The sequence below is a fragment of the Copidosoma floridanum genome, unplaced genomic scaffold (assembly GCF_036245765.1).
Source record: "Copidosoma floridanum isolate Cflo_tuat_1 unplaced genomic scaffold, Cflo_Japanese_pri ptg000007l, whole genome shotgun sequence".
Lineage (NCBI taxonomy): Eukaryota > Metazoa > Arthropoda > Insecta > Hymenoptera > Encyrtidae > Copidosoma > Copidosoma floridanum.
The window spans coordinates 14,660,196-14,673,654 of NW_028321884.1; the positions used below are offsets into that span (position 1 = coordinate 14,660,196).

General features: G+C 35.0%; 1 protein-coding gene across 2 annotated transcripts in view; it reads left to right on the forward strand.

Moving 5' to 3' along the window:
• The first annotated feature begins 4,816 nt into the window (after positions 1-4,816).
• Rbp (RIMS binding protein) overlaps positions 4,817-13,459 on the forward strand; it is a 39,712-nt gene continuing 31,069 nt past the window's right edge. For both annotated transcript variants that reach the window (XM_089588587.1, XM_014358063.3), the window contains exons 1-4: positions 4,817-4,876; positions 7,529-7,872; positions 9,976-10,141; positions 12,698-13,309. In XM_089588587.1, coding sequence (XP_089444713.1) covers positions 4,844-4,876; positions 7,529-7,872; positions 9,976-10,141; positions 12,698-13,309 — 1,155 coding nt within the window. In that variant the 5' untranslated portion in view covers positions 4,817-4,843. The remainder of the gene's footprint in view (positions 4,877-7,528; positions 7,873-9,975; positions 10,142-12,697; positions 13,310-13,459) is intronic.

Here is a 13,459-nt window from a genome sequence, read left to right on the forward strand (position 1 = left end):
TCTTTTTGATTTTTCATCCAATTTTATTTTCTCAAAGATTCTTGTACTCTTTAGATGATTTCATAAAGTTTCACTGTGGTAATTTTTTCCAAAATATTTAATGTTTAATAACATAGCTGCAATTGCTTACTGCAAGGAGTCCTCAAATCGTGAAAAGCCATTATTTTCTTATAAACTGTTGCACCTAACTTATTATGCATCAAATATTTTTAAAAATTTTCTGAATTAATCTTATGTTAAATCATCCAAAGAATAGAAATAAGCTTAAAAAACTGAAATCGGATAACAAAAACCAAAAAGATTCGTGTCTTTTGTAAGTGTGATTCGAAAATTAAGCATCATATTCAAATGCGATATAATAAATTTTATATAATACTTTTTTTCTGTTTCTCATAATAATACAATGGCATATCATGTGATTTTCTTATGAGACATTTTTAGATGAACGAAAGCGTCGTGTGTAGATAACTATTAACTGTACTGAATAATTTCTGCAATAAAAAAAAGCGATTGCGCGAGGAAAACCATCCATTTCCATTGAAGTTTCCAAAAAAACGTTGGTAATGTGTTTTTATGAATCCGAAAAAATGTTCAAATCAATAACATGTAATGTAATACCATCTTCTGGTTTAATTGAAAAGCTACTGACCCAGAATTCCCAATAAATTCCAATTCGAATTCAATATTCTCAATACTTTTCTCCCACACCCACGAGTAATCCACGCAACAATTCTCTGATACTATTCCATTGGTACAGTATAGGATCGATCGGTAGATGCAGGGATTCGACGAGTCGAGGGTCTTTTTGCATCATCGTCCAAATTAAAACCCCTCGGAGGTGAAATACACGACCCCCAACAGTATATTCACCACAGTAGGATTTATATTTCGTTTATTTTAATCAGCCAATGTCCACAAGCAGTTCGATGGTGTAAAGTCCCATAACACACCTACAGTGTGATGAGCAAGAAAAATTATCCCTGAAAATCGATGCTCGGCTGTATACTTCAAGCGTCGCAGGTAGCAGCCCCGATGCACGTCGATTATAATTAGTGTCCTTGTCAGTTCGTTGTCTCTCTGGTCTTTCATCTTACTCGCCGATCAAGGGGGCCACGAGGGCTCTTTTGTCCTTCGGAACAAAACTCGCCTATCTCGTTTCTCACTTCTGCGCCGTTCATTTTTTCTTTTCGCTCGAAAAAAGACCGAGAGTCAATCTGTGGAGGAAAACTGGGTGAAGCTGTACATCTGGGGTAATAGGGCAAACGCATGCACAATCCAAATATACCGTCTGGACACGCTGTTTGGCCAAATGAGGTGAATTAATTCTTGGATATGAGTGTGACTTTAAATGCATATGCCACTAAAGTGCATCAATGTACGTACACCCTGTGTAGCTTTTAGCACTAATGCGTCCACTGGGTGTAGTGGTGGTAAATAAAATAGTCATTGGGATTGAATTCACGGTAAAGCTATTTTTACTCATTTTTAAAATAATGTTATTTAATTGGGATTTCCTACACCTCATTGGTACATTGTTGTAACTGTATGACATTAGTTGATGAAACAAGCACTTGTAAAGAAAAAATGTGCATTACCATTTGGGAAGCAAAATGGTGGTTTTCATTTGTTTTTACGATTTCCAATCGATTCACCTCAACTTGGGTTTTATGTATATTCTTTGTAACGTACGTTAACTTTTTCCGAGAAAATAAAATCATTTAATAGAGAAATAATGTTATAAAGTTATTAAACAAAAACAAAATAGTATGTATAATTGAAAACTTCCATTACTTACGGACTTTACTAAATAAGAAATAATCCTCTTGATGAGATAAAAAAAACTTTTATTCAAACTAAGCTACGCCAGTTTGTATTTGTACCCCGTTTCGGGGCAGATGTAAATAGAATGGATTAACTTGTTATGGAAGCAAAAATCTTTCTCCCAGTTTTTGGCCACTTTCGTGGAAATATGTTTAGAGGAAACATTATAAAAATTACTGAGTAAGCACCGTTATCCAAGGGCTTGTTATATGAGAAAACAGTGAAAAAAAGGGTACTTTAGATGATAAATTGTACAGGTGTTTCTTAACCACAGATAAGCCAAAAGATTGAAAACAAACATTTCAGTAACCGCAATAATAATTACTTATCGTGTAAAAGCTTCCATAAACAAACACTGTAGCCACAGCCTCAATCGCCCCTCAAAAACGTTCGTGAAAAAAAAAAAAAATAATAAAGAAATCACACCAAAATTATACGATTCACCCCCTTTTGTATTGTATTATAGACATTAACGGTTAAAAATACGTCACAGATCGATCAGCCTCCTCTGTCCTCCCAACCAAGGCAAAAGCAAGTACACGCGCATCGGCGCACAAAGGGAGGCTGCGCACATTGGATATGGTGGCACCATTATAATCACCAGTCGATTGAATTATTGAATCGCGCCGAAGAAAAGCCGTACAAATTGGAGACTGGATGCATCGAAGCCGGCAGCGGTCTCTACTTCTTTTTTTTTTTTTTCTTTCTTCCTCCACTCGCTCGTTTGTACTTTTTCAACCTTCCTTTTTCTCGCTCTAGAAATATATCCACGGCTCCTGCGGTGCGCCCCAATAACGGCGATATAATAAACGCGAGGACAAACCGATACCCCAAAGGGGAGATCGAAACGAGGTGGGAGAAAATTCCACCACAGTGACGAAAAAAAGCTGAGGCAACGCATGCATCCTCCACCGAGGAAGGCTAAAGAATTCCAAGGAAGAGCTCCTCAGGACGACGGTATAGAGGCATAAATTTAAAGGGGGAGGATAACAAAGGTGTAGACGCGCCGGGAGAGGAAGCCGAGAGTGATACACACGGTGGGTGGGTCAAGCAAGGTGCCTGTAACTCTCTGCCCACGTGTATATGTGCGAGGGTGGGCTCCTAAAATAACACCTCTCCACCCACGGCTCCACTTCTTTTTCTTCCGTTCCTTTTCGCGTGGGTGCATGCATGTCGAGTGTAGATGCAGGTGGTGGTGCATGTGTACCTGCTGCCGTTACGGAGGGGGGAATCGAGCGCAACCCACCTCGTTTGCTTGCAGGCTCCGTCTCTCTTTGGCTTTTCGTTTTCTCGTGACTGTCCGCTGTCCCTATGTGCTCTCATCGTTCGTGGTCTCGACCATTTCAATAGAATTTTTTTCGTGTCTCGACTCCAAGGGACGAGGAAATTTTGATGAAGGTCATAGGCGTGCAGTGCTTGATTTTGGTACACCTATACACTCGGAAATAAATTGCAGTCACTTTGCTTTGAAAACTTTAGTTTTTGGAGAAAAAGAAAAAAGCGGATGGTTATGGATGTACAATGTTTAAAGATAATTTTTCTAAATGATTTTTGACCGGTAAGATTAGACAGTTCCGATGAAAGTACTCCGTACTGTTGGCACCCCGTATAATTTTGCGAAAGTTGATACTTTGTCACATCAAGTGGCGGCTCGTTTATTGAGCTTACTTTTACGACATCTAAAAAATGGGTATATACCGATGTGAAGTTTAAAAACTCGAAATTTGTGGTATCGCGAAGAAAATAGGTATAGCCATAATAGCATGCAACGGCCGTCTTGCGTGTGCGCTCGAATATGTATGGATACAAGCGTAAGGGAGTGCAAAGAAGCATCCACGTGCTGCTGTGGTCCAGATATTATGCTGGGATATACACGTATACTGGGGCACTTTCGAGTATACCAGTGGCCATCGCACCGCCAATTAATTAAGATAGCCCGAGCAGATAACGAGGCGTGGGGGAAAGTGCACGTATATACGTATACGTGCAGGTCCGGATTGACGTATGCGGTCGGGGAAAATTGATTCAAGTGAAGGTAGTTAAACACTAACGACGGACTTTTGCGTCCCATCAGACTTCCACTGCTGGATGGTATTTTATTGGCTCGAATGAGAAGTTCTGGGTAGGATAAAAAAAACTGAGATTTTTGTTTGATTTTTGGCACTCATTTGTACCATGTGTAAGAATTTTTTTTTTTTTTAGTTTCACATGAGTTCACATATTCTTTCCATCTTTATTATTAAATGAAAATAGATTTAATACGAATGCTGGATTAGATAAAGTAGTAAACATTAAATATGAGGGGAGAAGTGCGAGTGGAAAGACCGAAACAATTTTTTTTTGAATCTTACGTAAATTACTGTTAATAACATTTATTTAGCCTATATTCATAGTGATTTTTTTTTTTAGAGTTAAAATTAAAAAAATTGTTTTGAAACACTTGTCATCCGTAGGTTTTTCTGAGAAATTTAATACGCTTTCCTGTATTACTTTTGACATTAAAAATTTTTTTTCGTAAAGTATTAAAACAAAACTTCGTTTCCTTATTGAACCATGACATTAAAATCTTAAATATTCTTTAAAAAATTAATGCAAAAAAAAATCTATTGGGTCATAATTTTTGCTAGAGTTGATGATTTTACAAAAAAAAATAGTACCCATACTAAATGAAAAATGTTTTTTGTATCTGTCAATGGCTTAAGTCAACATTACTCAGAATATTTTATATTTGTTTCACATTAATTAGATATTAAAAAATTAATGCAGATAATACATGCAAATTTTTGTAATGAGAATGTATGATTTGGAAGAGTTGAATATCATTGTATAAAATTATTTATGAATAACCAATGAATGTCTCGTGGAGAAGTACTGCTAGATAATGTGGCATCGTGATGGATATGTTAATTTTTTGTCTTTCTACTTGCAGTGCTGTGGCGTCGGAGGTGGTGCTTCCACGGCACCGCAGGTCCCCCAGCTTCTGGGAGCTGGAACTGCTGTCGGAGCCATCAACTCCAGCAGCATGCAGGACCCGGTGCTGGAAAATATTCTCAAGGTATGCACTCGCTGAGTGAATCTTATCTTTAGTTTATTCATTAGTTTGTGTATCGATTTATACATTTTTTTTTTCTGTAAAGAAAATCCTTCAAATAATCATCATTCGAGTGATTTCAGTTTAATGCCGTAAATCAATGATGTGTTATTGCAGCCATGGATTTCATATCCAAGAGATTGAAAGAAAAAAACAAACACTGTAGAAATGAGAAGTTTTCATTAAAGATTCACAAAACCTTACTATTTTTTCTGAGAGAAATTGGGATGATTTTTTATAGTGATTTTTTTTCCAACAAGAAAAAATGTATGTTTGATCATCGGGCTGCAGTTAAACCTTAAGAAATTGCTTTATTGTCGGGTAAAACAAAGAAACCATGGCCAATAAATCAGCATAAAAATTCCGCGAGATCATTTAATCGCTATTATTAAAAGTTGTTTCTCATCGATACTTTAATTTATTAATAATTTATTAATAATAATTTTTTTCTTTTCCTTGTTGACAAGTTGTCATCATTTTCGCTGTTAGTGGGGAATGTTTTTTTTTTTTGTTTACATCCAGACTAATTTAAAAATTTTTTTTATAAGATTTCAACTATTAAATAGTAATCTAATGATTATTTTACTTAAATTTTCAAGTTAATACTATGGTTTATCGGACACAGCTTTTTTTTTTTTCAATTTTCTTGATAAAACATGGATGGACTTGGTTAAAATTTTATTAAAATGAATTTCATGATATTGTAAAATCTGAAAATAAAAAATTTTATTTAAATTTGTTACTAAAACAAAAAGAAATTCAATATTGTGAATAATTAAAATTTAGTTTAATAAGTTTTTACTATTCATAAACTACAGTAAGCATTTGTTTGTGTCACTTGCATACGATAAATACGATGGTATAAAATAAACTATGATAAAAAAAATTTTTTTTTTAATTAAAAAAGTTCAATTTAATCAATTAGACTGAAAAATATTTTGTTTTAAAGTCATCATGAAAATTTAAAAGAAAAAAAATTTTTATTTTGCACTATAAGAATTAGTGGATGGAATTCAAGATATGGCTGATGTAACATACACACTCAGATACACACCTATACATACATCCAATAAATGCCCGCGCACTCGACCGACCGACCGACCCTTTGTCCTGAGTCATGTGCTGCTAACTTTATACTCAATATACTTTCAACATAGTTTGTTACCTGTCAGGGTTATTGGAAACTCGAGCACTACAGTAGAGTACCAAGCAGAGCCTGCAATCTAAACATGTTCAAGTTTTCCATTTTTGTAATCAATAGCCAAGTTTTATTCTCACTAAATGAGATGTGTCAAGAAAAGTTCTTAGTAGTGTAAAAAAATACAAAAATCATGAGTAGTTCATCTTGCTTTAAATTGTCCGAAAACATAATTGAATTTATTTTTAAATTATTTTGATCATTTAAAAGAAGTTGGTACGTTTAATAATCGTGAAATTATTAAATTATTTATTAATTAGAAGCAAACCCAGATTAATAAATTATGATTTTTATAGAGTTCATGAAAACTTTGAGTTTATTATAGGAAGATATTAGTATAGCCTGTTGAGTTGATTGAGAGTGTATCAGTAGATACAAACCAGTTTAGTCAGCCATTTTCTCTTTAGCGCAGTAGAAAAAAACGAGTTTAGTTAAGCATCTGATTTCGGTGAAAAATTATAACTCAATTTAGTAATGTCTTTTTATAATTTGACGATTCTCCATCAAATGATTTTTGATCGAAATTGTATTTAAAAAACGTTTTATGAGACATTTTGTTATTACTCTCACGTCAATATTTTTAATAAATCAAAATCAGAACAAATTTTAGTCGTGAAAACTTGGACACATCTATTTCGCACATTCACCACATAAATATACAATTATTTACTAAGAATGATTCTATTTTTACTGACACGTTGATTGCCATTTGTATTTACCTTCTATTGTTTGGAAACAATATAAAATTTTTCTTTCTATTCAAATACAATTCTAAATGAGCTATTCATCGATTTTATTTTGAAAGTAATTAGCTTGTACTCCATTCACATCGTTTATTAATAGCACCATAATTATAACTGTAGTCTTCTTTCTTTTATAATCAAAAATCAATTTTAAATTAGCATCAATAGTATTGCCATCGATCTACAGAAGCCAATACAGGTTAACAGGTATAAACACGATAAATGGCTTGAAAATTTCGGTTTCAAAATGTTATTGTGAAAAGCAGTATTTTACAAACTTTTTCACAAATAATAAATAATATTACGAAAAAAAAAAAAAAAAAGAAATCGAGAAGCTCATGCAATTTCAAACACACCATTTACTCCAAAAATACATGTCACATTTGATTTAACCAAGATGATAGTTAGAGCCTCGATTGCACATATATTTTGAGGTCGAACGTAACTTTGCAAAGATATTTGTGGAAATTTTTCTACGAAATATCCCGACCAAAAGTTTCATAAAAGTACTATTACTGATTCATTAAACAAAACCAATTAATGGTTGTGTAAATCCAATAAATATTGACAAAGATCTATTTTTAAAACGCCCCTTCGACTTGAAAGTTATGCGCGAAATCCCCCTAAAAAAAAAAAAAATCCAGTCTTACATCACAGGGTCACGTATTGTTCCAGCAAATGCACGAGACGGAGGCTCGTCGAGCTGACCTCGAGCGGCAACACGCGGAGGCGCAGGCCCACCTGCGCGATAAGTTGGCGGGCCGGTACCAGGGCGCCGAGTCGATCGAGGCGCTCCAGTCGAAGATCCGCGAGCTCGAGAAGAAAACCGAGTTGCAGATCGTGAGGCACGAGGAGCTCAGTCTCGAGCTGACGAGTTTGAAGCACACCCGGAGTCGAGGTCCCAGCGCCATGGGTGGCACCAGCGCTATGTCGGGTATGTCGACGAGCATGTCCACGGCTACGTGGCCGCCGGCCGGCTCGGAGATTGATCGGCTCATGGCCAAACTCGAGCTGGACAGGTATCGCACGTACGATATTTATTTTCTTCCAATGTCGTTATTAATTCGTTTTGTTTTTTCCCCCTCCCCAATTGAGGTATCGTTAACGCACGCGTAAATCTTTTTTGAGACGCGCACGACGACTACTTCGTGTTTTATTAACCAGAAAATCTGGTCATGTTGGTCGTTGGAATATGTGAGTAATCCTCCACGTGGTAGGGATCGATGATGAAAAGGTGGAGAGTCAATGTGTGATCTACTATAATATTTTATATTTATCTGTTGTGCGTATTTTTTGTTGTCATGTATGTGGTGAGTAGGAAAAATAAGTAGCCGTTTGAAGAACAAGCTCAAAAATGTTGAAAATAATTGGTGCGGATCATTAGATTATTGTTAGATTGTAAAAAGACTAGTGGATGGATATTTTTTCAAATTCTTAGTATCAAAACTATTTTTTCCGAAAGTATCAATTATTTCTGCTGAAAAATTTGTTTTTCATACGATTTATGTACTTGTGATACAAAAATTAACAAAATTCTTCTTAACAAAATTAATGAAATTTTTGTTGAATATGTTTAGTATAAGAAGTAATAAAAATTGATTTTTTTAGCAGAAATAATACACTATTCAGTAGAGTTTTGAGCTTAAATATTTTATAAATTAGTTCTTCTCAAGCCTGGTCATCAAAATGATGCTAAAATTTCAATATTTTTAGAAAATAGAGAGTGTATCTTACGTAAATAGTTTATTTTCATACGGTTGTACAGGGAAAACCCATTAAGTTTTTTAACCTTATCGGAAGAAGCATGTATAAAAATCGACTGAAAAGTAATTACATCATTAATTATTTGTGCTTGATACTATAAAATTATTAGTTTCTACTAGATGGGTAAACGAAGCAAGAAAAATCGATGCTTGGTGCTTGCAAGGTGTACTATATTTTCTAATTCTTTGTCGTCTTATAGATGCTTTTCAAAGTTAAAACACTCTTTATTAAACATATTTATTTTGGGCATATTTTATTCCATTTGAATGCAAAAGAGTGTACGCTTTCATATTATTATCTTTATTCTTTCCAAACAAGATGTACTTTCTTTAAAATGACAATTGATTAGTTTATATTGTACACATCAACTTTGAAATCCTAAAAATTTTTTTGAGTTTGAGTGTTGTAGTGCATCCACCCAAAAAATAAAGCTAAAAAATAAATTATAGAAAAAACCTATTTTGTAGGTTAGGGACGAGCTAAATATACCTAAACAGTGTGTATTTCTTCTCAATCCACATATTATGCCTACTAATTTTCTTAGACGTAAATTACTGGAGGACAAATTCATTTTCTTAACTAGATTTCAGTCTTTACAATTTATTACACTCGTTAATTGATTTATAAATCAATTACTAGTTACAAAATACTGTGATTTGTATTCAACATAAACAGTTTTTCGATCATTTAACATGAAGCAGATTAGATGGAGAAATCCATACTGAGTCAAAATTTTTAAATACTTCAGTCCATTTGAATAGAAATTTTAAATTCAAAATTAATTGAATGGATTATGATAAATAAGTGAAAAAGTTGCTATACAATTACTTGCAATTGTAATTATGTCCAAATGTTGAAAGAAATACATTTTCAGAACAATTTTAGGTTTTTTTCATGTACTTTGTAACTATAAAAGTAAACCAGTAGATTAGTGCGAGTTTGGTCAAACATCTGTTTCTTGAATCAGTAGCTAAGTGCGAGTGTAGTCAGACATTCCTTTGCTGTTACAGTAGATAAACACGAGTTTAGCCAGACAGCCGTAAATAAAAAAAACAACTTTTTGTCTTTCATGTATCTAATAACTGTTACAAAACCTCGGGTAATGCCTTTCTTCACATAAAAAATTAGATTGTAGTGTTGTGTTTCACAAATAAATACTTTTCTTTTGTTAAACATCAAAACCTTTGTTAGAGATGCCAGTTCAGTAGAAAACTAAATATTTAAGCTTGATGGCGTGAAAAAGTAAAAAATTTAGACCTATAGCATATTATCATGTCAATTAAAATCGTTGACCACGGGTACAATGACAAAAATGCACGAGCGTACCTGACGTATAACGTACGTGTGGGATGTTTCAGCAGTGGTCGGCTAATGCACGAGTTGGAGCACACGCGAGGCGCAGTGACGACACAACAGCCATCGATGAGCCAAAGCCTGCTGCGCTCGAGCGCTGAAAACCTACCGAACTTGGGTCATCAGCATCCACACGCCCTCAGCCTCGGCATGCCTTCGACACACACCCACGTGAGTCTACTTTTCATTATGTGATTTTTTTTTTTTTTTTTTTTTTTTTCTATTCAATATTATTTCCCCCCTTTTTTAATGGTGCTTGCGGTGTGTTTCATCTTTCTTTTGTCGGGCCGTTTAGATATTATACACTTCACGTGCTGTTTCTTTAATTATTTGTATACACATTGGATTTATTTGCTCGTTAAGCTGTGTGATGTTTGATGTTATTTATCATCCATCACTGTTTTTTTGGGGTGTTTATTGCTGATTCCATTATTTCTGTGGCGTGTGTGTGTGTGTGCGTGTGCGTGCGTGTGTGCGCGTATGTGTAACATGTGCACACGTAAAAGAGTATGCATGGGTGGGTAAGCGGCGTATACTGATAAAGCTTCAGCGCGTGCGTGTCTCGCATGTTTAGCGAGTCATACAGTGAGACATGAGGTTTTTTCGAGCGACAATGCGGCAGTTCACCTCTTCGTTTGAATGCGGTCAAGCGTGGTGTAGGGTAATTAACTTCTTTTTTTTTTTTACTTCCGATTTCATGATGAAAATAATTTTTCAAACTTGCTCTATAGTCTTGGCTGTGAGATTTTTTTTTTATTCACACGCTTGGGCTTCCGTGCAATTAGATTTTGGGGTGCAAAAAAATGTAGCAAGCTCAATAAGTTATCAGTCGTTAATGAAGTGAAGCTGGTAATGTGAGCTAATTTTTTTTTTCTAAAAAACATAATTTTATAATTTTCATTACTAAGTTTGAATTACATTTCTCAGTTTCACATCCCTTATAGTTGTGTTTTTTAAGATGAGTAATCTTTTCAAATTTTATGATAATTTATAGTGTTTTTTGAAAATTACTCCAACTTGTATTACACATTTTTTTCTTCAAATTTTTCGATTGATTGGGGTCTAAAATGTAGCAAACCTGACGAAGAATTTTTTGTATAAAAAAGTAAGGCTGAAAATGATCCTAAGAAATAAATACAACTTTTTTAATATTGAATAGTTATAAAAATTATGTTGATTATTCATTGAAAAAGACAATTTTTTTTCTTAAAATAGTTCCAGATTTTGATGCCCTAACAATATTAAAGTGTAAAAAAACTTTTTTGTAAAAAAAACAAACTGTTTTTTGATATATCTTCTTTATTACATTAAAAAAAAAATCGCTATGCATATCTGCTACAGATTAAAGCTTGAACGAGATGGGAAATTATAATAATTTGTTGAGTAAAACTTTTCCAAAAAATACAAGAAATATTACTTTCAATACTAAAAAAAAAAATTTGTCATTATTTTGTCTAAAATACATTATTTTAAAGAGAATTATGCAGTTGTGAAATCATATCAGATTAACGGTTATTTTATATTAAAATGACATATTATAATTAAATGATGTATAATTATAAAAATACATTAAAATTATATTTTACGTTATGTCTTTTAATTTCATTATAGTTATATTTAAGGAATGAAGAATTAAGATTATATTAAAACTGATTTTAAAACAGCTCAAGTTAGAAAAATACTCATGCAAAGTTTAAAAAACATCATTGACAAAAATTACCAAGCATAAAATTATAGATCCAAAACATTTAACTAGTAAAAAATACTACCATTGCCGTATAATATAACATATTCTACCATCTTTGATTTTATAACCCATCATTTACACGAGATATTTTTAAAAAAATTTTCGCCTTTTTACTACATGAAATTAAATTTATTTTAAATTGAAACGTATATTTTTTTGTATGTATTACTTTTTAAATAGCATTTGTCAAAGATTGTTAAATTTTACGCAAATTCTATTTTTTCTGAAGATGGATCCTTTTAATATTAATTGTTAATATTGATTCAATATACATTCTATTCTTAAAACTTTTGTCAGCTCGAATTTTGAGGTTATGGATACGAAAATACATGAGAGTATTTTTATACACTACCCTTAATTTTTACGGATTTTCATAAATAACGCGACTCAGAAGAAGAATCCAACAATTATTTCACGCAAATTGTAGACGAGTCTTTTGTACTGATTTCAATAAATAAGTGGGTATATGATAATACAATTATATATGATGCTAAGAGGGAAACTGGAGGATTAACTGCTAATCATTCGTGACTTTGTTAGCAAATACGTCAAATCATGTGTAACAAGCAAGAAACCACTTACTACTATGTGTTTGGAATCCAAATTGCTTCAAAGACACACTTAAAAGACGCGCATTAAAATCCAAAGCACAGTTTTTATAAATAATTAAAAGTGAAAGCAAGCAACAATTGAAACCATGAAAAAATGGCACACGCAAGCATCACCTCAGCACCAAACCAACGAAGTGGGCAACGAACAAAAACAAAAAAAAAAAAACAAAAAAAAAACAATCTTTAGTCATGTAGCAAAACTCCAACGAGCCACTCTTTATTATATGTACATACTCGTCACCCAATTATTTATGTAAATACACGCACGAATCACGCGAACCCCGTGCACGAACACTTGAATATATGATGGTACAATAACCACCACCACCACCACCACCGCCACTACAAAAATCACGATTGCGAGATCAGTACGCGGGCTCGCCGATGCCCCTGACGCCGATGATGCCGGGCTGCTCGGTTCTGACGCCAAACGGGCCCCCGTACCACTACAACGAGCCGATCCCGCCGGCACCCTCGTCCTCCCTCTCGACCAGCCAATCACAGCCCGCCTTCCAGCAGAAGCTCTCGACGTACCACCAGCAACATCACCTCCACCACCACCACCACCACCAGCAGCAACACCACCTTCAACAGCAACCCTCGTCGGCGCACATGGACATGCACGCCACGTCGCACGCGCAGAGCGCCGCAATGCAGAAGCCAGTAGCACAGACGCACAGCCAACACCAGCAGCAGCAGCAGCACCACTTTGCCAGCAGCGGCAGCCAGTACCAAGAGAGCTACCCCCACACGCAGACGTACCAGCACCAGTCGTCGGCCGCGTCGTCACAGCAGCCGGTCCTCCACCAGCAGCAGCTACCGGTCGCCTCCTCGTCGGCGACCCCGTTCCTCGCGACCGCCAGCCAAAGCCAGCAGGTGCCCCACTACGGCCAAACCGGCTCGGCTATTGTTGCCCCCACTGCTGCTAGCACTGGGCTGTCGGGAGCTCAGAGTTACCAGCTCAATGGGACGCAACAACAGGTGAGAGAATATACGCCACAGAACACGATCACTGTGACTGGCCTTCGATTCCCTTCTTCTCGCTGTCTGTTTGTGTGTGTGTATACATATATGTACATGTATAATTACGTGTACTTGCGGCTGCTTGTTTTTGTGTTTTGATTATTGTGT